The sequence below is a fragment of the Vidua chalybeata genome, chromosome 3 (genome assembly GCF_026979565.1).
Source record: "Vidua chalybeata isolate OUT-0048 chromosome 3, bVidCha1 merged haplotype, whole genome shotgun sequence".
In the NCBI taxonomy this organism is placed as follows: domain Eukaryota; kingdom Metazoa; phylum Chordata; class Aves; order Passeriformes; family Viduidae; genus Vidua; species Vidua chalybeata.
The window spans coordinates 81128816-81155677 of record NC_071532.1 but is presented as its reverse complement, the minus strand read 5'-3'; the positions used below and the strand labels follow the sequence as shown (position 1 = coordinate 81155677).

At 39.7% G+C, this 26862-nt stretch overlaps 1 protein-coding gene and 1 long non-coding RNA gene across 10 annotated transcripts; one reads left to right on the top strand and one right to left on the bottom strand.

The window, feature by feature from the left end:
- On the bottom strand, positions 1-23535 carry HMGN3 (high mobility group nucleosomal binding domain 3). Of its 9 annotated transcripts, XR_008430121.1 has the most exons (7): positions 22802-22947; positions 8956-9006; positions 4909-4938; positions 4212-4259; positions 1822-1935; positions 578-1312; positions 1-161 (listed from the first exon to the last, which is right to left on the bottom strand). XR_008430121.1 is itself a non-coding variant. In XM_053938864.1 (6 exons), exons 1-6 carry the CDS (start codon positions 23375-23377, stop codon positions 1274-1276), a joined length of 297 nt encoding a protein of 98 aa, XP_053794839.1. In that variant the 5' UTR covers positions 23378-23535; the 3' UTR covers positions 1-1273. The 9 variants fall into 9 exon arrangements, 8 of the variants coding, with proteins under 8 accessions (XP_053794839.1, XP_053794841.1, XP_053794837.1 ...); XM_053938864.1 differs by lacking the exon at positions 22802-22947 and adding an exon at positions 23363-23535 and having other exon boundaries at positions 1-1312; XM_053938866.1 differs by having other exon boundaries at positions 1-1312; positions 1863-1932; positions 22802-22984.
- On the top strand, positions 22284-26200 carry LOC128785960 (uncharacterized). Its single transcript, XR_008430122.1, has 4 exons — positions 22284-22793; positions 23849-24060; positions 24775-24856; positions 25084-26200. It is a non-coding gene; the product is annotated as an uncharacterized LOC128785960 (long non-coding RNA).
- The last annotated feature ends 662 nt before the right edge of the window (positions 26201-26862 follow it).

Below are 26862 nucleotides of genomic sequence, written 5' to 3'. Positions count from 1 at the left end.
TCAGGCAACAGTCATTTATTTATTGACTCAAACAAGCAAAAGGTATCCTCAGACATAATGGCTACCACTTGAGCAATACAAATCAATGTTACTGAAGAACAGGGAACATCTTTTCTTTCACCCCTCCCATCCCAGAAGTAACAATAGAAACACCAGGACCCCTAGAGAAAAGAGAAGGAGAAAAATCATAAAAGGTACTTAGAGTGAGCTGCAGAGTTGGAACATGGACACTGAAAAATCATTGGCTAATCTACCACATCATCACAATCACCTCAAAATCAACTTTCATTGTTCCACTTCCACCAGGTACCAAATATATAGCACTGTTTAACAGCAATTTCAATGTATTAACAACTGTCCTCAGCTGAAGAACAGTAATTACTATTTATATTAAATTTGAGGCTACAGATAGAAAGAAAGGTTTCCACAGACTACAGTGCACATTAATGAAAAGAGAGTGGGGAGAAACAAAGCTACTTTTAAATTAATGTACGTCTCTATCAATCAAGCAATTTGTTCTGTACTGATAGCTCATTGAAGACACAATATTCTGTCAGAGTGTGGCAACTCTACTCACCCTGTGACAGTGTATCTGATGAATGCATCTATGAAGAATTTATCTGTAAATCCCCTAAATTGTAGGCCACTGAAAATCCCAATTTGCTGCTCCTGTGTGGGTAGTTTTTAATCAGATATCAGCCAAAAAAAAGCAAACGCACCGCATGCAAAACAACTCATACTAAATCATGTAGTCTGCCTTGTAAAGTCAAAGATGTGAGTATGGCATTCCTCGGATTTAGAGAAAACATTAGGAGTCTTTAGTTTTGCAGGCAAGGAGACCTTTTATTTCAATCCATTAAAAGAACCCAAAATAGTCAGCAGGTGGCCACATCTATCCATGTTTCATTAAAATCACATAAAACCTAAGTACAAAAGCACCACTGATTATTGCTCTAGAAAAACTGCATGAAAAATTCAAATACACACAGTAAAAACATCACCATATGCACAAGACATAATTTCTTAAAGCAAGTGTATGGAATGCTGATCCAATTTTACACATACCTTGCAATATTAAGTTGATATTTATATTACTTGGCAACAATGCGAATTTCTAAAAGCACTGTTATGAGAAGGGAAATGTTCATATACAGTTTAATATGTCAACTATCGTAGTCCTAAAAAAATTAGCATTTACAAAATACTTGATAAAAATATCTTTTAAAAGTTGTCCAAGAGGTACATAAAATCAACCCAAAATTTTCATGGTATTTCATTCATTCTTGTCACCTACAGATTCAGTTTTCTGAGCCTGTGGAGAAAAAAAAAAAAGAAATTCAATTACTATAGTGAAATGCTATTAGGTACCTAAATACCCAAGCTATCCTTACTCCTTAGATTTCTTACTTGCAGCAGCTCCAAACCTGTGTCCATAGGACATCTATACAACCGGAACAGTTCCAGTCACACACTTTTCTCAACTCACAGGTCCCAGCTTTTCAAAAGCAATACAAGCCTTACCTGTCAGCTTCCATGGTTCACACTGAAAAGCACCACACTACCACCTGTTCCTATCCACTGCACACATGCTGAATGCTCTAGCGCACCCTTAACTTTCACTCTTTCAATCTGCCCTTTTACTGACAGTGTGCTGGGTGGGGCACCTCTGGATGTTGAAACACTAACAGTTGAGCGAGATGCGAATCTGCAATAACATTATGGGCAATAAAAAGAAACATTATGAACATGCTAACAATGTCTGAAAGGCTGAATAATTAAGAAACACTGATTCAATCAGCAGGAGGTATGTGTGCAAAGTACCTCTTCAGCTTTATTTTCACCATTTTCAGATGGTGTAGTACCTTCCTTTGCAGCTTCTTGCTTTTCATCCTTCTTCCCTTTAGCACCTTTGCTGGCCTTTGTTCCAGGTTCCTTCTGACAGAAGATTAAAAACATGGCCATAGACGTTGTATGAGTAGCCAGAACCCTGCATCTTTATCAAAACAACTTTCACATGAACAAAACAGCAAGTCTTGGCAAGCTCCATGTGCTGGACTGAAACAGAACACCATCTAAAGGCTACCTGGAAACTGTAAACCCATGTAAGTTACACACAGACTCAACATTTCTAGAAAATGGTGGTGTCTACTTTAGTTTTTCTGCTGATTTTTTCAGGGATACAAAACCCTGCCAGACTACTTTGGTAGAGCTGTCCTATGAGGTATATACAGGATATCTGTATGAACAAACACAATTACAGTATATTGAAAGCTTATTCAGCCAAACACAAACACCACACTGTAGCTACAGCACTACACTTTCAATTAATATAAAATATTAAATTAGATTTTAAAAATTAAGGGTTTTTATTGGCTGGCCTTCTGTTACTTTGATAACATCTGTGATGATCATTCCATGTCAATGAAAGAACTAGCCAACACACTAGGGAGGCAAACTGATAAAAGTCCATCTGCAGCAACACAAAGCAAAGGATTTATCAAAAGGAACTATTCTAACAGCCACAATTTAATTTTGAGACTTGCTCTTAATTTCTATGTTGAAGTCTACTATTTTTTTATAAATCCTTTATCTATGTACTTATTTATGTTTGTGATCTAAAAGTTAGCAGAGACGTAGGTTAAATATTTAAAGCGCAATGGGATAAAATTTAAATGGTATTGAATTTACTATTTTACTTTAGTTTTTAAAGTAGTTCAGATAAACACTGGATATATTTCATGCAATCATTTGCTCCAAATTCTCCATGCAAATGGCAATAGTAGCTGTGAACAGGGATATTAATATCTGCCTTTCTTCATTTATTACCCTTCCACACTGATCCCCATACAGGAGTGGGACAGTGAGGAGAGAGCACCAGTAATCCCAGTTCCAGAGCAGCCTGAATAACTCCTTCCACCCCTCAGCTTCAATATTACATAGCAGCTTAATTTGGAAGCTTACAGTTAGTATGAACATAGTTATAACTCTTCACCTATGAAAGAACAAACTATGAGTTGACTTACAAATTCATAACATGTAAGCTTTTAACAATAAAAATTATCTCAAATCTGTACCATCTTTCATCGTTTAATAGCAAGTTCAGAGTACACACTTGCTGTTTTCTGTTGAGGAGACCAAGATTAATATACTCCTTAAAATGTGATCTGATCCAATTAGGGTTTGGAAAAAAAAGATTACTGTATCAAAAAGTTACTTATAGTAATATCATAAAGGATTTGACTCACCCAAAATAAGCTTCAAATGTCTCTCACACAACTTAGACTGGGTCCGTGACACCAAGCTCATCTCACAGGTATGTGAAGCTACAGAAGGCTATCACATTCCCTTCTTTATTAATGCTCTTTTTAAGAGGGGAGCAGGATGGACTCAGCAAGACTACTGGTAATTTTATATGATAAATCACACCGTGTTTAAAGTCAGTTTTACTTTCACGTGTGGACTTTGTATCCTGGCACTTGCCCAAATGAGATGACAATAAAAGGACTTGAAAAATGGAAGTGTGAGGAGTGCTAGACTCAGTGTCCAGCACGGGGTTTTTTTTCCTAATAAAGCAATTGCTCTTATTCAACATTCCCCTTAGGCACAAATAAATCTATGGTTTCTGAAGTACATGATTTATATGCAAAAATCCTGAAAAGGTATTTCAAACACTAATAAGATTTTAATTTGACTGTTACTGGCCCAGAAAACCCAAACCATTCAATTTAAATATATTTAATTTCACCTTTAATTATAATTGTGCATTCTCAGCAGCAGCCAGGCTTCAAGAACAGATAAGAGTTTCTCAGTACAAAATGAAGTACTGCACCTCTAGACAAGGAAACAGAATGATACAAAGTAATCTCAAATGCTTTTGTAGAAATTGCTAGGTCTCAGGAAGAGTTTACTTAACCAAGCCTGTACTTTTCAGGAAAGGTGTAGTAAAGGTAAAAATTCTTCTTAAACTAGCAATTCACTACAGACTAACATGGTCTGCATATCAAACAGGCAAGACATTTTCTTTGGGCCAGTAATGAGGCCAGGAAGGGGTGGAACAGAAAGAAAAGAATGATCTAATTTGCTGGTTTTTTTTTTTTCCAGGGAGGGGGGCAGGGAGCTGCAGAGAGGGCAGGGAAGCCCATGCCTCAAAAAAAAAAAAAAAAAAAAAAAAAAAAAAAAAAAAATAAAAAAACTAAAAAGAAAGTATTTACCTTTGTTGTTTTCCTTGGTTTGGGTTCAGGTTTTGGTGGAGCAGGTTTCTATAAAACATTTTTAGTTGCACAACATGTTAGACACACCACCAGAAGCCAGCCTCCTCCACACCCTGCTTCCCCCCCACCCTACACCTTCCCTTACTTCCTGCTCAATAGTATGCATCTAGAAAAAGTCTGAAAAACCTTACTGCACAAATGCACCTGCTCTCTGTACACACCTGTTTGCATTAGTTCACTCATCTAGAAGTGAAATTAATTTGAGGGTCACTCTAGGAGTAAAACACGGAGATTAGTAGTGACTATTAAAAAAAAACCCATCAGCTATATTCTAACAGAGATGAGGAACTAAAACCAAGTACTAGCAGTGGCATCAAATGAAGTCCTTGAAACACAGCTCCTTCTCCTTTCCAAAGAAGCAGCTGCATTTCCACAACTAACATCAGCCTGCAAAATGAAATAAAGTCAATACTGCACCTAACAGACAGTTTTGCACTGAAGTGGGGAAATACATCTTTTGTCAGAACAACCTGAAAACCTGAAACCAAGAAAACAAAGATAGCTTCATTGCTAGAGTTCTTAAATACCCCTCGCTAAGAATAAAAATTGAATCAAGCAAAATGTAAAAAACTTGTTTGGTCTGAGAAACCATATGTGCTTAGAAAAGAATATACCAGGAGGTACTATACATACTTACAGCTGACAGTCTTGCTGATCGTCTTGTGGGCTACAGGGAAAAAAAAAAGAACATTTTTACAGTCTTACAGGGAAAAGTATCCAAAGCAACGTAGTCATTTCATGCGACAGCATAAAATATGCATCTATCAAAATATGTGTCTATTGCCAAAGACAATTCACATCTTCCTCACCTTGGGACACACAAAATTTTAAAGGGACAGAGTGATGTGAAAGGTAGAAATGAAAGTTGTTCAGGAATTATACCATCTAAACTGATGCCTTCTCGGGACTACCTAAAAACAGAAGTCAGACAAAATTAAGGGGATAAAAAGCTGTTATATTTATTGAAGGCTTTCAGGTACAGTTTGAGCAGACAAAGCCCCCCCAGGGGCTACACCTAAAATGGATGACAGGTCAGGGGTTTTCTTTCTTTTATAGGTCTGGTCCATTTGCATACTGGGGGTTAATCTTCCAATTACAGCTTCAGGTAGTCATTTACTCCAAGTTTGCTCCTTCCCAACTCACTTCTGTTTACATTTCTCCAGGACTGAGACAGTAAGGTGTCCTTGATTTCCAGGCCTAGAGAGGAATTGTTTTGTCTGACCAAAATGGGAAAGTAGTAGCTAACACCCTATATGGAGTTTAGAGTTATACACTGAAGAATTGCAGGATTACAAATATATGAAAAACATAAAAGCTACAATTCTAAGGCATCAAAATCTCCACACAGTTAAATTCCTCACACACACACACCCCTTTTACAACTACTTCTGAGTCCCTTCGTGGTCTGTGAAAGGTTCACAAATCCAGTAAGCTTGACTACCTGTGCAAAGGACTGAACCTTTTTCATACACACTTAGCATGACGTTTTTAGAATCTAGCAGATGTTACTTGTAATAGTGGGCACAAATCCCATCTGATTAACAGCTGAATAAAGTTAACATCCTTCTCTAGAGGATATCAGAGTGCTAAAATTTCAAAACATGAAACTAAGTCCTTCCACTTCCTCAATCCTCCACACACTTGCTCTGAGAGTCCAGGTGCACAAAGACAGCTGCAAGATGAGAGAAATTATTTCTTCTATTTAAACACAAATCTCAAAAGGAAAGACTTGAGCCAGAGATTCTGCTTCTCTCCAGCTTTCTTTATCACTTCAACATACTTTCCCTATTAGATTTTATTTCATCCTGCTTTTTGTCATAAATTTATTACTGAAACTCTTAAAAATACTTGTTAGCTCATTCACAATATTTTTTTATTAATTAAAACAGATTCACCCAGTTACACAGCATGGTTAAAAAACTGAGCTGAAATCTACTCATAAAACTAGAATTACACCTGTGGCCAAAATAAAGGGACAACTAAACTGCAACAAATATCCAACATAACTCATATATCCATATCCAACATAACTCAGCTTAAAAAGAGAATGAAGAATACTTCTAATTACATATTAAGCATTTAAGTTGAGCTGAAAAAACATGGCTCGGCACATCCTGCAACAGGAAAAAACTCTTGTTAATATCTGAAGAATGCTGTAATTTGTGTTCATTGGAGCCATTCAAGAATTCTTAGTGGAAAGCAGTAGAGAATAGTTCAAATCTGCATCCAGCAGAACAGAAGTAAAAAAAAAAATACCTAAAGGTATTTTCAGCTATGAAATACTTATGCATCATTAACAGCAAAATGGTAAATCTCTCTTTTCTTGGCAATTTAGCATATCAACCATTTAAGAAGCAGCCTACCACTATTTTACAACAGGATAAACAAAACATTTCAGTTGGTCAGGTAATCAAAGAACCCCTAACTCAAGGTATCATCTTTTACAAATCTGCTTTCTTAACCAATTATTTCTATCTCTTTAACATTTAGGAACTGAAATGTTTTGCTAGCATCTACTTTTTAAAGGACAGTATGTTGATTTAGATAAGTTATTATTCTCTCCCCTACCTCCTGTTCCATAACTTGTTTGTCATAAGAAAGACAGCATAAACTGTAAGGTCTTCAAAAATGACTGACAGCTAAAAAATGTTATTTCTCATTTTTGTGTTATTTGGTTATAAGGAGGGAACTAGAGCCAAGTCAGCAAAGGTCACATTTTCATGTGCTTTGGTAACCTTTGTCCCCTCCAAACAGCTGTACTAACCAAGAAATTAGCAGCTCACCCAAGAGTCTGTCTGACACTGGCCCACTAGCAAACATCTATGGAAAGAGTCTATGAAAAGGAGCAGACAGAACAACTCTGTGCACTCTCCCACTGCACCAGCTTCTGGCAATCTGAAGTTGCCAACTTTCCAACCTGGATATCAAAAACACATCATGTGTTTGAATAGTCCCCAAGGGTTATTTTCTAGATAAATCTGTTTAATAACATAGTACTAATTTACAATTTCAGTTTCCATAATATCCCATGTCAATGAGTTCCATAATGAGATTATGCACTGTGTGGAAAACAAAAAGCAAAATGTTCCCCCTCTGCTGTCTCTTCTTTTAACTTCTTGCCTCTTATTTCCATTAGATTCTTCTTGTTTACAGCTTTCATGAAGAGCAATTCCCTAACTGCCTTTTTTTGTGTTACTAATTATTTTATAACAACTCCATTATATAAAAGATGAAGAATCCTAGAAAAACTGTGTTATTTGGTTTTTTTAGTTTGGGTTGTTTACCCTTTTTTAAAGCTGCTGTACATCCTCTATTCGTCCTGCTGTACTTGGTATCCTTTTGATTCTATCATGGCCTCTATCAGGAGAGCTTCATTTAGTACTCGTTTATCTGAGAGCACAAAAATTAATCTTTTGGTACACTGACACTTACTCTGTCCTCTGGTATTTTTTCCTATGTTCTAGTTACTTTCTGTTTAGAACTACTGACATTTTCTAGTAACTATTCACTGCAATTTTACAATCTCTCCCCTGATGAACAGCTTTGTGACCACCACTGGGTCTTCCCCTCCCCGTGTATCCAATTGCATTTCTCCATACTGAATTTCTTTTGATATTTTATCGCTTGGTTATTTGTCAGTTACATTACAGCCTTCTCAGCCTCTCCATTACTCTGACAATTTTTGTAAACTTCAGCAAACTTTGTAAATTCTTTAGTACCTTTTCTCCTAGAGATCATTAACAAATATATTCAGCAAAAGCCCAAAAAAAAAAAACCCTAATACTCCACTGAGAATCTCCTCCTTTATGAAAGTTAACTTTCACTCCTCCATTCTCTTCTCATAAGTTTATATGTCAGAAACTCTTAGAAAGATCTTCAATGCTAGCTAGTTTCTTTAAGATACTGCTTGGGGAAACTTATGAAAAAGTGCTCTTTACATGCAAGTAAACTATAGCGCATGCCATTTGTTTACTTGCTATTTTCCTGATCAAATATGCTCCAAGATTTACAAAGAGAACCATTAAATATTCCCCCATTCTTCTCAAGGTCCTGGTTTAAGTCTGTCTGCCACAAAAGAAGGCAACCTAAGAAAACAAATTCTCATAATTTTCTACCTGTTTTTAAAATTCACACTAAGGGCTGTGAAAAACAAACAAGCAAATGTTATTGTAGATACCACTTCTCTAACAGAATGTACTGTGTCCTTTAAACAAATCCAGTCAAAGAAAACACACAAATGTGTCAGCTGCTCCAGTTTAGAGTCTAGTATCTTAATTCAAGACACCCTCCCATCAGTCACTTAAGCTAAGAATAGTTTTGAAGTAGACTGACTGAGGTGTGTGCATTAACCCTCTTCTGTGTGCAATAACCCACGAGAGACAGAGCAACACTTCCAGGCAGTAACATACAACACTGTTACCACAAGATCCACCACAGTTTGTCTATGAAAGCCCAAAAACTTTCCCAAATTTATTTGTTGTACTAATAAGTTGTATAAATCCTCAGTACACCAAGATGAAATCAAGCCAGATATGGTACAAATGTGGTTTATTGTCTTTATTCCCACTGAAAACAGCTCACCAGAAGTGCCAGAGAAATACATAATTTTCTGTATATACATGACTACAAATCTCCTATTAAATAATTACATGCCAAAACAAATTAAATATATATATATACTTGCCTCTTGTTTAGTTACTTTTGCTGCATCCTTGCCTTCAGCACCCTCTGGAGACTGAAACAAAATATTAAATCAGTGTTTTTATTACAGACTTAAAAGCATGCAGACAACAACAAAACAAAGATTATGGTGAAGACTAACTGCTCTTTCATTTGCAACAACTTAAAGCAGCCTGACAAATCCATTTTTGTATGTACAAGCAGCATTGTACTCAAACCAGCCTCTTTACCAAAACCAGCTGAGGACTGAGCACCAGGTACATATACATCATCCCACTCACCACCCCTCAGAGTCCCTGTAGCCCATTAACTAAAGCATCCACAGGCTCCAGTGGAAGCTCCATCTCATCAGCTGTTGATAGCACAACAGTAGGAACTGGAAATCTGAGGTTTGCTCTATGCTGGCTTTTGAAATCCCCAAGAAATTTAACACATTTTTTCCCAAACATGAATTTAACCTGTTATGTGATGCAGTGAGATGAACCAAAAAAAACACAGCATTACTGAAATGAATGATTTCTTTACCTCCTTTACTCCTTTTTACTCTCAGCCTCACCCAGCTGGAAGTTTTAAAAGTATCCTTACATCATATCTCACCTCCTCCATCAGAAGAGCATAAATCAGTAAAACACTGAGATATTGACAGGAAAGCTTGGGACAAACATACATCTTCTCAAGAACAAAGTATCAACTTGAATGTTGTAAAACTAATCTTGTATAGGTACTAGAAAAAGGTGGGTTAAATTAAAGAAGGGAGGGTAGGTAAAAATCAAGCTTCTCTTTTGTTTACAACTCAAGATGTGTAACTTCACATTTTGCAAACATTTGTGTTTCTAGGTAGGAGCAAGCAATTCCCGGATAAAGAGTGAGCAGCAGCAGTTAGAGAACTACAAGAATGTATATTTCAAAAAGGCATTTTACAGGCAGCCGAGAAGGCAATTTAGTTGTTGTTTCGTTTTACAATCAGTAAGGAAGCAGGCTAGTTATCTTTTCCCTTTTCTTTCCATTTGAATCTTAATTCAAACTTCCTCACAGATTCTGACACAAGATGTCTCGGAGTTAGACAGCTGTGCTTTGGAGCAGAGAAAATGACCGGCTCGTTTGCAGCAGTTGACCAGTGCCTTCTCCTGGCATTGGGCTCTGACATACTTAGAGAAAGACATCCCCCCACCAGGGAATAAAACGTGGCTTTGTTGCTGTGCACTCTCCCGACAGAAAGGAAGCATGCCACAAGAGCAGCTGCTTTAAAAAAAAAGCTGAGGACTGATCATGTAAGTAGCTTGAAAACAGCAGGAAGTTAAGCAGCATCGCACAGCGTAGAGCAACTCAGAATAGCAACAGGCAGGCATCCAAAATGGAGCCTGACTGTTCCCTATGCAACTGCAGCCTCACCAGTCACCTGCAGGATCATTTCAGGTTTGCACTCCTAAAAGTCTTTCAGTTTGATTACCAAGGAGTTACTACAGCTTGATGTTGTGATGCTGGGAGCATCAGAAGTCAGAAAGAAAACAAAAACACGCTATTCCATTATTCCTGTCAGTAACAAAGTCGTGTGTCCTACAACTTTCCTCTTCGACTCACAATACAGGATATGCTCTGGGTATAGCTTTTCTGTTGTCCATGAGTTCATAAGATGTTTCTCCCATACGAATTTTCTCAATTCTAACAAACTCCTGCTGCACCCTTTCCCCGAGAGGGAACTCAAATAGCATCCTTCCTGTCCTGGGCAGGACCTACTTCCATGGAAGTTCTCTGAGATTCCACCATCTTTTCCTAGCAGTGGTCAAGAGACTTTAGATTTACAGGGGTAGGGACAAGAAAGATGGCATGAGCCATTTCCTTTGGAAGCCAAGTTAAAAAACTCTTCATAAGCTAAAGGAACTTGACTGACACTCCACAATCAGGTTATTTTACCCTGCTTCACTTTTAGGAATCATAGAGCTTTGAGAGAGGGCTAAATTATTCCAAGATAGCACTGCCACATGCCAATAGCCTTGCAGAATTTGCACAAGAGCTAACTCTCCACCTGCAATACTACACAGTTAACACACAGTAATTCACCCCATTCTCTTTAACACTTACAAAAGAGAAGTCTCCCACATTTCTGGTAGACAGAGCAGTCTGATTTTAGATGCCAATACTACTCCTAGACAACAGATTAAATGAACTGCTCATGAGGCTAACCACAGGGGGAAAAAATCATATTACAATACTCTTAATGCAAGAACAACCTCTGTATACTAACTACTGTGATATATTACATAACATACTTCAATTAAGTTAGACAATTAATTAGCCCAGCATTCCCTCTCAAGTTAGAAAATGCAACAGCAATTCCGAAGGCCACATAACTTTTCTCCATGGAGGGACACGAAGAATATTAGTAATTTCAGAGGTGTGAAGAAGCAGCGAGGGGTTCTGACATGCTCTCATTTCCATTTCCGACCCACTCCCTCCTCTCTGCAATCACTGCAAGTCCAGGCCTTCGGCAGCTGGGCTCATTCTCCCAGCCTTGGCTCCCCACTACGCTGGCAGAGCTGCGTGGGAGGCCATGTCATGAGTAAAGAAATTGATCCAGCTGAAAAATAGCCTGCTGCTTAAACAAATGCATAAATATTATAATATATAGACAAACTATAAATATATAGTCTTCCCCGCTCCAGCAGCATCATTTTACTGCACAGCTGCACAAACAATTGAGCCAGTACAACAGACAAGAATGCAGTGGCATGGGGCAGATGCCAGGCAGCCTGGGACTCCATCTACTCTGTCTATGTATTGCAACTGATAGACATACCAAAAAAATATACATGTCAGATATGGCTACAATGTATTTGTTAAAAGAGGAACAGAAACCTAATTTCCCCTCTGTGAGTTCTGATGAGTCCCAGCTGATGTGGTTCTTCATACCAGTTTTTGTAATACTTTCTCCTCTCCCCAGGGAAAATAGAGATTTATACACAAATAGATTTGCACCAAGCATAGCTCCCAAAGAACTTGGCATGCCACAAGCAGAGACTGTCTGCCCTCCTATCTGGAGTCACAGGACTTTTATGTAGATACCACCAAAACCTTAAAGCCTTTGCCCTTAACTCTTCCACAGGAACCCTTCCCCATTTTTTGTCCTAGTGACAAACTACTGAAAAACCTCTGGTTTCAAAGCAACAAAATGTGATAAGCAACCCCTCCCCTTGGCACATTTTTCCTCATGACCTAATGCGATGGCTCACCATACTTCACATGACACCCCAGCCACATGAAAATGCACCCTGGATACTGGGCCGTACATCGTAAACCAGTCAGGAGCAGGAACACCCACACTGCAAGTTTTGTGCTGCAAAATCCAAGACCAATAGAAGCACTGAACCACTTGACAAGGGCAGCCAGACAAGGACTCCAGCCTCAGTAATTCTTCAGCTGTACCCCATCATATGTCTGTATTATATTTATAAAGTAGTCCCTATAGGCCTGCTGTGTATGATACTGTATAGATGCCTACAAGAGATAAAATATAAAAAGGCAAATAAGGACACAGACAACAGTGATTTTTTTTTTCCCATGTGGAAGTACCCACAAGGAAAGAAGATGACTGGCTATCTCTAAATATGCTTTTGACATTTGAACTACTAGCAAGTTTTAGGTTCACATTGTGCCACATCTCAATTAGCACTAAATATTGGCAATAAGACTGCAACTTAAGCTGTAGCTAAGCTCTGCAAGATCTGTCACAGCTGCATAACTTTCAAACTATAAGACTGTCTATCAGCAGTTGCCTTTTTTTATCCACTTGCTTTTATGCCAGCTATTTTTAAGAGCAATCTATAAAATTATTTTGAGTGGATTGGAAAAAACAAAGGAATATTAATAGATGGTAGAGAATGCTAAAAAACCCCGAAGGAACATTAATATTGAGCTTATTTGTATACACAGCTCTTTCAGCAGATATGAAGTATACATAATAAAAACCAGTGTTTCCACACACCAAAGCAATACTGCAGTATCTGCAATGCCAACATCATTACAGAACTGTGAGGTTGAAAAGAGAAAACTAGACAACTGCTTTAAGTAAACATTTAATAGAAAATACAGGTCAATTTCCTCTTTTTACTGTTCTTAAGGCAAGGCTACTTGGTACAGATGCACCACAAAAGAAACATAAACCTTCATTTTTTTACACCAAAACCCTGAAATATAAGCAGTATATAACCCAAAGAGTACAGTAACCCAAAGCAGTGAAGCCACTGATGTCTTTTGTATGAGCCAAAGACATGCACTTGAAATTGCAATGTCCACCTTCTGGATGAATATTTTGTTTGCACTATTATGAATGGATTTATTATAAAGAAGTACATTAAAAAGCCTGAAAAATGAGAATACAAGTAATTAAGAAGTAACAGTCAATAGAAGGTTGGTATAAAATTAAATAGATGGTTCATTCTCTGAAGGATTTTATTACAAGCCGAAACTCAACACCTTGGCTCTGATGGGAGAGAAATTAGTCCTTCCATACTCCCATGAAAACAAAACAAACAAAAAAGCAGATGCAAATTTCATTCTAACTACCTACATTAAGAAGTTAGAAATTAGAAAGGCAGAAAGCCTTAACTGTCCTAGCACATGAGCATTCTGAATAGCATTTCCTCCCTTCTTTGCAAGCTGTTTGGTTCAGCCACATCTTGATACACTGCCTGCAAGGGGATTTGCCCATAGATTTCCTGGCTCACTCTTGCAGCTGCAATTTCCATGATGTAATGCTTTTGGTCGTTCCTCCTACAATTTTTTTTCACCAACCAAAATAAGGTAAAAGCTTAAAAAAAAAAAAAAAAAAAGGCACATTGCAAGAGGAGCAGATGTATCAAGTCTTAAGTATTTTTCAGGGTTTATTGCATTCTTTCCCTAAAATTTTTCTACCCCTCATTTGCTTTTAACTATGTATTAAACTAAATTTAATGCCATGAAGGATTTCCCCATACATGCTATATCTTCTAATTATTTATCCTCAGAGCAGCTCTGAATTTTGAGCTAGTTCATAAATGTAATTAAAATGCTATTTATTTCTTGGTTTCGATTAATGAATACTACATGTTGACTAATTTAACACCAACCAACTCCTGCAATACCCTTCTAACTATTGTTTCCTCATTTAGCTCCTCCAGCATCTTATCATTAACCTTTGTTTACAACTAGTTCTTTGATCTGTTTTCAGTGCTCACTGCCAAGCCAATGTGAATTAGCTTTGCAAGTAAAATTAATTTCCCCTAACAAATGTTTTAAGAAATCAGGTAGTCTTCATATGACACAGCTTTATTTCTTTTGCCTACCAAAAGTCTGATCCTGGATGAGGAAAAACTATGCATGCTGCTACTCAAAAAAAAAAACAAAAGAAAAAATCTGCCAGAACCACAAGGGAAGTACAGCATAAAACTGTTTAGTGGCAGGCTGGATTTTTAAAATACTTATCCAAAATTATATCTGTCTTGCTCTCTTCCAAGAAATGTGGTTGGGTTTTCTTGTATATACATGTAAATAAGTCTTTCACCAAAAAAACCCTCAAAACAAACAAAACCAACTACACAAAACCACATTCTGCTTAAGTATTTATTCTTTAAGTACATAATATTTTAATATTTTTATTAATAATTATTACAATATTATAACATGTCATTTTTAGAATTTAAATCCTTCTATGTATTAAGAGCAGAATACCTAATTTTCTAATTCTTTGGGGGAGAATGTCAAGATCATAAAGCTCTGAAAGGATGAATGGTACTTAAAGCTTTAAATTTAAAGATAAGCATTAATATCCCTGTATTAATATGCAAATTACATGTTAATTGGGAAAAATCAGGGGAAACACTTCCTGATCAAGGTTTCCACTCTTGCTTAAAGATTCAAGCCAAGCAGAGTGACTTGTTGACATGCAATGCATTTTCAAAAATATGCAAGAAAATAAGAATACAAAAAGCCTGGTCATAAATAAAATCAGTAGGTGCAGAAAATGCATTTTATTGACTTCCTTAATTCTTAAGACAGGTGACTTCTGTAAGCTTTATGCTCTTCCAGACAAGACAGCAAATCAAGTTAGAACAGCGGTGTTTCCAGATAACCAAAACCAGACAGAATAAGTGCTTTTCCAGAAGAGGAAATTCCTTCATTGTAGATTGAGGTTTTGCTATTCCCACTGAAAAGAGGGTCAAAGATTGACAAATATAATTGAAAATACATTGCATTTTTGCAAAATTCATTTTGAAAATACGTTGCCTATTTGATAGGACATTTAAAAAATCTCACAACTGGTTTGGCTTTTATTTTTCCTTCCAAGTTTCTTTTCCCTATAGTGGGTTTTTGAACATGACATCTACCTATGGCAAAATGAAAAAGTAAGAGCAGTTTTTAGAGGCTCAGACTTAAAAAAATATATAGCATTGTAATTTAAAATTAGACAAGACAGTTCACTTTTCAGACAGTGAAGTAATCAGCTACATTTTGAAAAATACAGAGCAGCCATGGGAGCAGAGAGCACCGAGCATTTGAAATTGTTCAGCTTCCCCTGAACACCAGATGTGAAAATTCAGCTAGGTAGTGAGTAGATTCTTGTCTATATTTGCTTAACCATTTTACTGCCACCATAAAATAAAAAGGCAGATTCAAAAAAGATGATGGATGAAATCCAGTCCCTAATATTACTTCTCTAACTTTCAAAGCTGATGACAGTTCTGCAAGTGAGATGAAGCTGCTGAACTCATCCAAGTCTACATATAGAGGCAATTTTTAAAACCTTCAAGATTATGTTCCAAAATCTGTATTTAAATAGAACTGATCAGATTTGCAAAGTAAAACCAGCACACAGTACTTCTGAAAAAAAAATTATCTAAAAATAGAAATTACATTTAGATAATTATTTCCAATAACAACTGATTCCCTAAAATAGCTACCTCTGAACAAACAAAAATACCGTGAAGGACTGAAAAGAGATGTTTAATTCCTCTTCTACCAGAGGATATTACAGTGACAAAAACCACAATAATCTAGAAAAATGACCTTTTTTTGTTGTTGTTTCAGCTAACTGGTACTACAGAACATCAAACCTCTGAGGTGATGATAGCAGGTACCAAAACCACAACTGGTACAAAGCCTTAGATACACCCCTCTCTCACATCCCAGTCATAATTACAGCTGTGGTTAAAGGCAGTATTGCTCTACTACAACAGTCAGAATGAAGAGCTTCACAGGTAACCAAAGTGCAGCTTCAAGAGAAGAATAAATTAAAATGTCTTCAAGTGGGCACAGGTGGGATAAGGAAGAAATGATGCAACAGAGGTAAAAGATGATTTCCTTCTACAAACAGACCACTGACACCTCCCAACTCTGCTTGAGAGGAGCAAAACACTGCAGAGGTAAAAATGTCCTTAGATCTTCATTTTCAATAATGGAAGCTACTATTAACTCAGGTAGCACTAGGTCAATGGAGAAAGCTATGTGAGATGAGCACACATACCAACTGTCCCAACAAAGCTGGCAGTGATGGGAACATACACAATTCTTTTCTGCAGACAGATTCCAACGTTCTTAGGGAACACAGCATTTTTTATTTTTATTTGCAGCTTTCACCATTACCACTCTTTACTATTGGAAGACAGGAGCTGTAGCTCCAAAAACTGGTAACTTCCCAAGATATCAAGAGGGTAAAAACCCACAAAATAAAAACCAAGCCTGATGCCTCCTCCCTCTGGTGCTGCAAGCATACAATTTGAGCACTGAGCTGCTCTGATTAGTCTAATGAATTAAAGAATACTCCTCTAGAAACTCTGAGTTAGGGACAATCAAATCAAAGATGAATGCCTGGCTGCTGCTAAGAATTCTGCCCTTCCCCACCTAATCATTCCTGCCAATTCCAGCTTAACTCTTTGTGTCACATAGTATGGGAAACCAGATCAGCAGTCAGGTCTGCCCAAAAACTACCTCAAACAAATATTATATCCCATAGATTAAATCAGAATAAGGACAGGAATGGGCACCTGGAATTTCTGCTTCTGGCCTGTATATGCCAGCTTGAAGTATCTGTTGAACTGCTGTCGAAACTGTGAAGCCTGCCAATTTTGCTGACAATAAAACTGGTCTAAGACCTTACCTCTTTCTTGCATGCAGCCAGCTGCTCATTCCCAGCCTACTCCTTTCTAGTAGGTTACCACACATTCATTGTGCCACTGTGCACCATCTCTAACTTGGATCAGTAAAATGACCCAGAATTTAAAAAAAAAAAAAAAATTCCAAATCATGTTCAAACTTGTTCAGCAGACAAGCTGTCATGGCCTGAAAGGCAATTCCAGCATCTTGAAGCACCTTTTTGGCTACTGGATCATGGGATAAAACACAGTGCTAACTTAGTGCAGGTAAAGAATGGGAAGTAGATGGTAGCCATGATGATAATATCAAGTGCTAACTTCCAAGAAAAATCTCTTGATTTGGTTTACTTACATTCTAGGCAAAAGAGAATGTTACAATCCTGTCAAGCAAACCATTCCTATAGACAGCTACTGTTTGGGTATAAAACAGCAGAGAAAGTGAAGAAGCAACCTTAAACTAAATAACACATAGGCATCTTCTATTTACATATATAACTACATTCCATTTACAGATAGGGCTTTTTTTATTTTTTAAACTTAACAATACTGATACTCCAATACACAAAAGAACATTGCCCATATCTGAGTCTTGAACTACCATATATAGAAAGATTACATGCACCTAGTCAGTTTTGAAGTTGATGACTTAAAAAGAGTTGATGACTTACAAAGATTGTACTACTATGCTTAATATGCCAAAGAAGCATGAAGAGTAATTTTTAATTGACAATTCAGTGAAAATCTTGGAATTTTTTGGTTGCCCATTCATTAAGTCCAATTGTATTTTGGTGTAGTCTAAGAAGAAAATTAATATACCTTACCATCAATTGCTAATAAATGAGGGGGTTTTTTTTCTTAATTTTTAATTTTTTTTAATTTTCTTTTTATTTTTTCTTTACAGACTGGTATAAAATTATCAGCAATGTTTTAGATCATGAAATCCTTGGTCAACAACCTTTTTATCTCCATAACTGAATAACAACAACAAAAATAACAATAGCTAAGTTTACATAATACAAGCTCTAAGTTAAAGAGTCTCTAATATAAAACTTCAACAATTATTTGCTGCATGTGTTTAATAGCCCCGTAAATTTCATTTACTGCAACGTGGCATAGCAGCATTGCTCAAGCATGTTTTTTCTCCAGTGCCACTGAATGCTGCTACATTGCTTTGTATCCAAGCATTTCATGTGCAGATAAAAAGTTTTTGATCTTTTCTGCTTAATTTTTCTACGAAAGATGTAGATCCTTTGAGTCAGTCTGGTCAACTGACTTTGTTGACCTTCTTGAAGTAGGCCAACTAGGCAGTTTTCAGTTCCTTTTAAACACCTCAAGGTTTAAAATTCTGCAAAAGTTACAAATCCAGTACAATTTCTAAAATTGTTAGTGGCAAAACATCCATCTCCCTTCTACTACAAGGCTCCTGCAATCTTTAAGATGCTCTGGCACATCTGTTCTGTTTGTCTTGCTTGAATTTAAAGTGCATCTCTGCATAGCAATCATTTTACCTGTCCCTGCAAGGCATGCTGAAGGAGGAAGTCCACCTGAGGACTCTATTGTCACAATAGACAGAAATTTGTCAAAGTCAGGGGCATGTCAGTGACAGATGCAAAGAAGGGCATCTTCTGCTGCTGCTTAGCCCCTTTTCCAGTAGTTACTGAATGGTCTAGGAGTGACTTGCCAGAAAATGTGGAAAGAGAAACGACCTTTTTCAGAGCTTTGACTTTTGCTTTTAATTCTCATGGACCGGGAGAAAGAAGAAAGTAGTCAGCATGAAGGCAGAGTGAGTCCAAGTAACAATCTGGAGAAAGAAGTGGACAGAATAGGAGTGGGAAGAGGGCAGCAGCCAAGACATCTGGATCTGGTACTGACTCCCTTTTCCTTTCTATTCTATAATCACCTACAGACTGTGAAATGAAATACAGAACCTCCCCCATTTCTATGTCTCACTTCTAACAGAGACTCCCTTGTGTTCTAGAATAAACTAAAGTGTGGCTTGCCTACAGAGAAAGAGCTTCCAGCCCAAGTGTTGGAACAATTTCTTGGAAAGATGCAGGTTCCCACAACATCACTGGAGCTTCTTTCCTGTCAAATAGCTTCAAAATGAAGAGAACCTTTGAAAAAAATCCACTGTGTTACATATAGTATATCACATTGATGCAGACTGAATCACAGCTGAAGTATCAAGACATGGAAAGGGATATGAAATGGAGCAGAACAGAACTTGAGTATACTTCATACTGCTGCACCATGAACACAAGCTCAGCTGCTACTATGCTTTGCACAAACCTAGACTTCATTCCACAGACCAAAGAGCAACAGTAAGATCATTCAGAGATACAGCAAAAAAGAGCTGTCACCTGCAGGACCACAGCTTCATTACTTGTCTGAGCACATACAAGTTGCTCCAACAAAAATTTAGAGAACTGGTTACTATTGCAAGTACACAGCACAAAGCAAGAAGACAAATTTGGCAAAGTAACAACAAATGTGCCACTCAAAAGTGCAGGAGGTGCTTGTTAGTGAGAATAAAACGTCAGGATAGACATCTTAACCTGAGAATCCAAGATAAAGGGACCATTCCAACAACTAAGCAATTTATTTCTGTGCCTTATTTCCCTTATTGGTGGATAAAAACGGTTGATATTATCTTTGCATATTCATGACACTTCAGAAATAAAAACTTAAACACATAGAAGAATTTCACAAAGCAAACTCAGTTTAGGTTCAGACAAAAAAGCATAAGGAGAATTTAGCAGCTCTAGGCTAGTATCTGTAAGAACATGCATTTAACCCCAAAGGTTAGAAAATACATTGATTAGATACCTGGTTGGCAAAATAATCAGTAAGGGTCTCACAAAAAAATTGTGTGATCATGTAACTAAATGCACTATAGGACAACAATGTGGTCCCTTCTGACTTCTGCTAAAAAAGCAGCATTACAAGCAAAATACTCAGTGGGTTTGTTTTTCAGCAGTAAATATAAGTACCTTTGACTTTAAAGAAAATGAATTTGCATAGCAGAACAGGAACCTGTCCCAGATGGTCTCCAGTATATCTTCACAGCATCAACTTTACTGCAGAAACTACATTCCTGACTACAAGGAGCCAGCAAATAACCAACTGAACTGGCTAATTAGACCACAATATATTTTTTTTTTAATTTTCTCTGAAGCAGTAACAATATTCAAAGATGGCAAATGGTAAAAAAGAGATGACTAAGTGCAACTAAGTTGCACTTACTCCTCATATCTGATTCAACTCCAAGTGTTTTCAAAACAACAAGTGAGATGCAGGTGGTATTGCACAGATTCAGATATTCAGACTAGAGAACAAGTTGGGTCATTTTGGAGTGCAATCCCAACTAAATGACAGGCTCCCCATCCAATACTGGACAAGTCATCACCTGACCTATTAATGTCCCTCAGACATGATGCATATTCACAAGACAAGTGTCATTCACCTTGATGTCTGCTTATGCACTTGTATGTGACCATACCACAATCCTCCTTGTCATTAGGTACAGAATGGCTCTTCATCCTTTTATGGATAACATTGAGATATTTTTACTGGGGCTGTTTCAAGGTCAAGGAGTTTGTCAATATGACCCAAGAGCCAATTCCACAAAGCAAAACACCTCAACCCATTTCAAGGTGTTCTTTCTAGCAATACCACAACAAGCATTCTGGTTTATCCCACACTGGCATGCCATTCTTCTTAAGAAAGGCCATGTTCACACCACAACATGTTATTACAACAGATGAAGGGTACAGAAATCTGACAGGAGCAGTGCAGAGTTCAACTCCTTTTTGCTTTAGCACAGTATTCAGCACCATCTCAACACAGAATATGCTCCTCCTTTTCTCTGTGACCCTCAAGGAATGAGTAACGATACCCTGATATCCTATGCCACAGCCCTCTAGAGAAGGGGAAGCAGCTTACATTTTTTTGTTCATAATAGTCATAATGAACATAGGGCCAGGGACTTAGCAAGTGACTTGAGTTTACACAGAGATGAGAAACATTAGAGATGAAAAGAAAAGCAAACAAAAAGAACCAGCCAGATAACTACAGATACACAAAAATAGATACAGGTGGATTTAAGCCTTTCTGCAATATTATTTATTTACCTACCCTTGTAATAGTGAAAATTTCTCATTTTGACTTTTGATGTTTATTTCCTTACAAAATTTTCCCTGTTAGAAGTCTTTTTACAAGTTAGAAATTTTAAGAGAAGAACTGACTATTAGTTGTATGTGATGGTTTTGTCTCTGTGTCAAAATTGGCTGGTGTAATTATTCAGTTACTGCTGCATCACCAACTTCTCTCTCTGCAGACGTTATTTTGGAATAAAAATGACTATTGTAAAATACTACAATTACACTTTTCTTAAAAAGCAAAGCCATTAATCACACACTGTTCCTGGAACCAGTGCTTCCCAAAACCTACGCTTTGTATATAATCTTTAAATGTAAACCTTTACCGACACAATGCTAACCAAAATAAAATTTACTCTGCTGTTAAAACTCATCTCCATTGCTCTCATCCCATATACAATCTTTTTATTACTTATTTTAAATAACCTTCTAGAAATGAGACATTTTCTTACGGACTTACGACTGAAAGGTAGTTTCCCTTAATAAACATTTCACAACAGACCACAAAAACCTACAGGAGTATCTTTAACTCTGCCATCACTTAGGACAGCCTGAAACATCTGTACTGTAAGAATGCAGAAGAGCAAAGTAAACAGGGTAGGAAGTTCACAAGGTTTCAAAAGTTGGGGGGTCCTATGGACACAAGATAATTTTCTGGTTTCTCCTGGTGACAAGCAAGAGCACTAAAAGCACAGAAGCACGTGAGGGTGCAAGGACAGAAGAGCAAGTGGAAAAAAGGCCCATCATTCACAGACTTCAAGCCCAGTTATTCCAATCAACCCCACAGCTGTATCCATTTTCAGAACCAGAATCAGGCCCTCAACTACGAATTAAATAATTCAGTAGCATACTTGACAATTTCACATTTTAATACCTCCCATAAGGAATAAGCAAAGGACAAGCAAACACCAAGTTACCCGGAAGGCATCATCTACCTGTAACTTTATTAAAACAGATTTCAGTCCCAGCCCAGAAACAGTGTATTAGGAGGTCACAGGTGACATTTGGGAAAAACACAAATTGCCTTGCCTTGGTTGACCTAGTTAAAATTAAAGGACTGCAGCTATAATTTTTTTGTCGTTGCATGCATTAGTGTCAAGTCTCCCGTTACACTCTGTTAGCGCCTGGGAAGACAGGCGGCAAGTTCTCGACGCGGATCTCGAGCAGCAGGGCCTCCCTCGGCCGCCCACCCCCGGGGCCCTGCAGGGGCGGAGGGGGCCGGCTGCCACCCGCCGGGCTCAGCCCGCCCTCTGCCAGCGCCGGAGCGCTCCCGGCGGCCGCGCAGCCCCGGCTCCGCTTCCAGCGGGCACGGGAGGCACAGAAAAACCCCCACGCCACCGAGCCCGGCCACTCAAGGGCCGCCCAAGTTTCTCTCTCTGGGGGAAGGCGGTCTCACCGCCGAGGAGCAGGCTGCCCGCCGCGAGGTGCCCGGAGAGCAGGACTCGGACGGCGGCGGGGCCCCCTCACGGCTCCCCCGGCGCGGCGGGGGCCGCGGGCGCTCCGTGGGGAGGCGCCGCCCCCCGCCCCCGGGGGCCCTGCCCGGATGGGCGCCGGAGTTGGTACATACGGGTCTGCCGCGGGAGGCGAGGAGAAGGGTGTAGTTTGTTTTAAACATGGCTTGCCTCTCCCCTCCTCCCTTTTACTCGGAGCCATTGCTCCGGCGCGGCGGGATCCGGCCGCCCCGGGTGGGGGCTGCCTCCTCCCCGCCACGGCGCCGGAGTTTGCGAGCAGGAAACTCCTCCCGCGGGGGCCAGGGGCGAAGCCGCAGCTGCTGCAGCGCTTCTCCCCGGCGGCGGAGAGGGAGGAGGAGGAGGAGGAAGGTGGGGGCTGGAGTTGTGATAGCGACTTCACCCCCCGGGGAGCGGGGCGACACCGCCCCGCGCGGCACCGGGAAAGTAAACAGGCGGCGGGGAGCGGCGGGGCGGGGTGCGAGGGGGCTTGCAACAGGCAGCAAAATGCCCGGGCTCGGGAGCCATCCGCGAACCCCGGCACGGAGCGGCGGCGGGAGAGCGGCAGGAGAGCAGCGGGCGCCCGTGGCCCCTGACGCACGTTTCACCTTCGGCCACCGCTCGGCCCCTCCGACCCCACCCGGGGAGGCAGGACCCGCCGCACACCCGGGGCGCCTCACCTTTCTCTTCGGCATAATGTCCCTGCTCCGGGCCGCCAAAGTAAAGCGACCGAAAGAAGCTCCGGCAGAAGCGCGGGATCCGCCCGGCGGTGGCGGCGGCAGCGGCGGCGACACCGGCGTGGCTGGTGCCCGCAGCTGTGCCCGCGCCCGGTGCCCGCCGCGCCGCCCCGCCGCCCCCGGCGCCCCGGCAGCCCCCGCCGCCAGCGCCCGCCTCGCCGACGGGGCGGGCGGAGCGGGGCGGCCGCGGCTCCCGATTGGCTCCCCCGGTGGCGCCGCGCCCCCCGCCCCGGCGGCAGCGGCTAATCACGGGCCCGGGATTCTCCATCAGCCGTCGGGAAGGCGAACCAGGCGGCGGTCTGGGCGCGTCGGGCAAGTTGCGTGCGGTGAGCGGCGAACAGCATCCGCTCGTAAATCTCTGCAGTGGTCCTTGTACAGGTGCATTATTTCAGCCTGTTTAAATTTACCTTCGTTTTCTCCTCTCGCTAGGTTCCGGCTTCCCCTCCTCGACTGAAATCAACCGCAGTCTTTCTCCATCGCTACTGTTCTGCCTTTTTCAACGCGGGGGTTTGTTTTGCCGTGTAAATCCATTCATGCTCCAGATGCAAGCATGCTGTTGTATCAGGTCTCCTCGTTACATTGGCCTGCTAAATCACTAGCAAGACAAACCAGTGCCGCCGAGAGAAGCACTCCATTACAAGGTGGGGTAATCAATTCTTTATCTGAAGCTCAAATGCCACCTACCTTTTTTTACTTTTAACGAGAAAAACAAAAGTGATTGACTTGTTCACATCTTGAAACTAAGCGATCTCTCTCAAGTACCTGCAGAAGAAGCAGAACGAAACGCTAAGGTTTTCCAAGATGTTGGCCACCTGCCTTTTAACCAAGAGCTGTGGTTAGGATGTGCATAGGGCATCATACGACAGTCATAGACCTCATTTCCCCTCTTTACCTGGGGGCATTTGAACTCATACCTCTTGTTCTCCCACAACGTTATTATTTTGACAACAAACTACGATATCTCTGGAGCAGGAGAGGTTAGATCCTACTGTTGATATGGTTTCAAGAGCTTTGTTGAGCTTAAGCAATTTGTACTAATTAAATAATTTGTACTAATAATTCACCAGGGCAGGAACTCAGCTGGGTTTGCTCCCAGTTACGTGTGTAAACCACCAAATTAGGGAGTCACACCCACTTGTTTACATGCTATTCATGTATATTTAAATAGTTTGTACAAAGTGGTATAGTTCCACACAGAAAGACTGGAAATACGGCCTTTAACAGGGGATGCCTGTGTTAATTGGAAATTCAGGCCCACCTTAACATAGTATATTGCCTGGGTACTGAGTAACATAGGAACAAAACAGGTCAGAATTACTCTGTAACTTTTCCCACGTGTGCTCCATTTTTCCCAGGTGTCTTTAGTCATTAATGGATGATGGAAGCAACCCCCTGCAGCTTCCCTGTTTACCATCCATCCAGAAGGAGAAAACAGAGGTAGCCCTCCATTAATACAGATGAAATGTCACCCACTGGAGAATTATGCACGTGTGCAGTGATTTATTCCTATGCCATCCAAAAAGTTTGGATTATTCCCACATCTCATTCCAAACCAAAATAACCTTGGGGGGGGGGGAATGGGGAAATTAGAATTTTTTATTAGTTCTATTGCTACCTTCCTCATTTGATTATATGTCTTTTCCATTTTGTCTCCCTACTTTTAGACTTGCAGGATAATTCAGGTTGAAAGGAATCTCAGGAGGACGTCAAGTAAAACCCTCTGTTGCAGAGAGTTTACTTTACTTTCCCCTCTACAGCAGGCAGCTGAAGACTTTGTCAAGTTCAGAATGTCTCTGCAAACACAGATTCCATCATCTTCCCAGGCACCCTTTGCTGGTCGTTCCCTGCATATGCATAAGCTCAGTTCTAAAACTGTTCCCACCCTATTTCCACAGTCACTCCAGTTTCTTTAAATTTGCAGCTAGGAGACAGCAACAACAATTCCATGAGAGCAGTAGGAGCCTGGTAACGGGCAGAGAGGAAGTCCAGCAGACTTGAAGAGGTAATTTCCCCTGGATTTATGGAAAGGGGAGAAGCAATCCTGTTGATACTTAATTTATAGTTATCTACAACTAATGAGCACTAAGAAGGAAAAGCAAAATTTTAGCAGTGAGACAGCAAGAGAAAGAACTGGTAGAGCCAAAAACTTATTTGCAGATGCCCTTTTTCCTCAATTGAGCTAAATTCAGGTTCAACTCAAACATTGCACCTCAGGGTGAAATAATTCAGAAAAGTTGCTGATGGGTAGAAGAGTCCAGTTGGTGTCTTTCTTCACTCCCTCAGTATTTTCTGTGTCAATACAGGTTTTTTTCTGTTCTCTTTCTGTCACTGCAAGTCTTATCGGGTCTCTGGACAGTGGCAGGTTGTAGGTGAAATTCCCAAAACCTGAGAATAGCAGCAAGTTGTTTTTCTACTATGTATATACTCATCCCTCTGTGTCTGTGTGACACTTTCTCTGTAACACAATTTATGTTCAGGCTGGCTGGCCTGCTGCTACAGCTTTCAGTTAAAAAGCACAGGAATTATTGGGTAGCTTTATCTTTCTGCAGCTGTCGTCTTTTTCCATCATACCTGACCTGCTAGTGTTGAAAGATGCCTCTTGTCTGAAAAGCTCTGATACTAACAAGAGAAACACTGATCTGTAGGATTTCAGAGGAAAAAGGCAAAAATGCTCCTGTCCAATATGTGGTGAAAACTTCTGTACCACCGATGTAGGCTCTGCTAGAAAAGCCGTGTTTTGACCATATTTGTGGTTGTCATAAAAATTAGTTTATATCTTAACTCCACGACTGTTTATATTTTTAAGTAATTAGGGGATGCAAATGTAACACACTATCACTTTTCTATAACAACATTTAAGAAGGACACAGATCAAAGTAACGTAGCCCTACATCACATTTTGTTTCAAAGGTATGCTGGTTGGTCTACAGAGCCAGCCTGAAATACAGCCTTGGAACTGTCAAAGGAAACATTGTCATCAGTTCCTTGTAAATGAGTATGTGGCTGTAAGCAAATAATTGCTAATTGTGATGATAAGGGGCTACAGATATACAAACTAAGTAGTCTCAACACACTTATTCCACTCTTTCAAACATAGGCACTCTGAAGTCTGGTAACTATTTTATTATCATTATCTATGTCCGGTGCTGTATAGAAATTTCTGTTATTATTCAGAATTGTTATTTGTAAGTAAAAATAATCTATGACATTTACCTTTGAAAATAAACCTGTCATGCAGTTCAATTGGTAGGAAGAAACGCACAGAAACCATTTAAAATAAATTTCAGAACAGCTTTACATTTTATCTTCAAATAAGACTAATGTTCAAGCACTCCAAACTACTATAATGATGTTTTTCAAGCTATCAAGCTTTTGGAACATACAGTATTCAGCAAAGCTGCTTCTACCTCTGTTTTGGGGACATCTCTACCACCTCAAAGTTA

What these genes read in the sequence shown, in the direction of transcription:
- HMGN3 (XM_053938861.1), bottom strand. Translation starts at nt 22,849, where the DNA reads ATGTTTAAAACAAACTACACCCTTCTCCTCGCCTCCCGCGGCAGACCC. An exon ending in CAAAAGTAACTAAACAAGAG is followed by an intron (nt 4,939 to 8,955) that starts GCAAGTATATAT and finishes TTTTCCCTGTAG; the next exon opens with CCCACAAGACGATCAGCAAG. An exon ending in GATCAGCAAGACTGTCAGCT is followed by an intron (nt 4,260 to 4,908) that starts GTAAGTATGTAT and finishes AATGTTTTATAG; the next exon opens with AAACCTGCTCCACCAAAACC.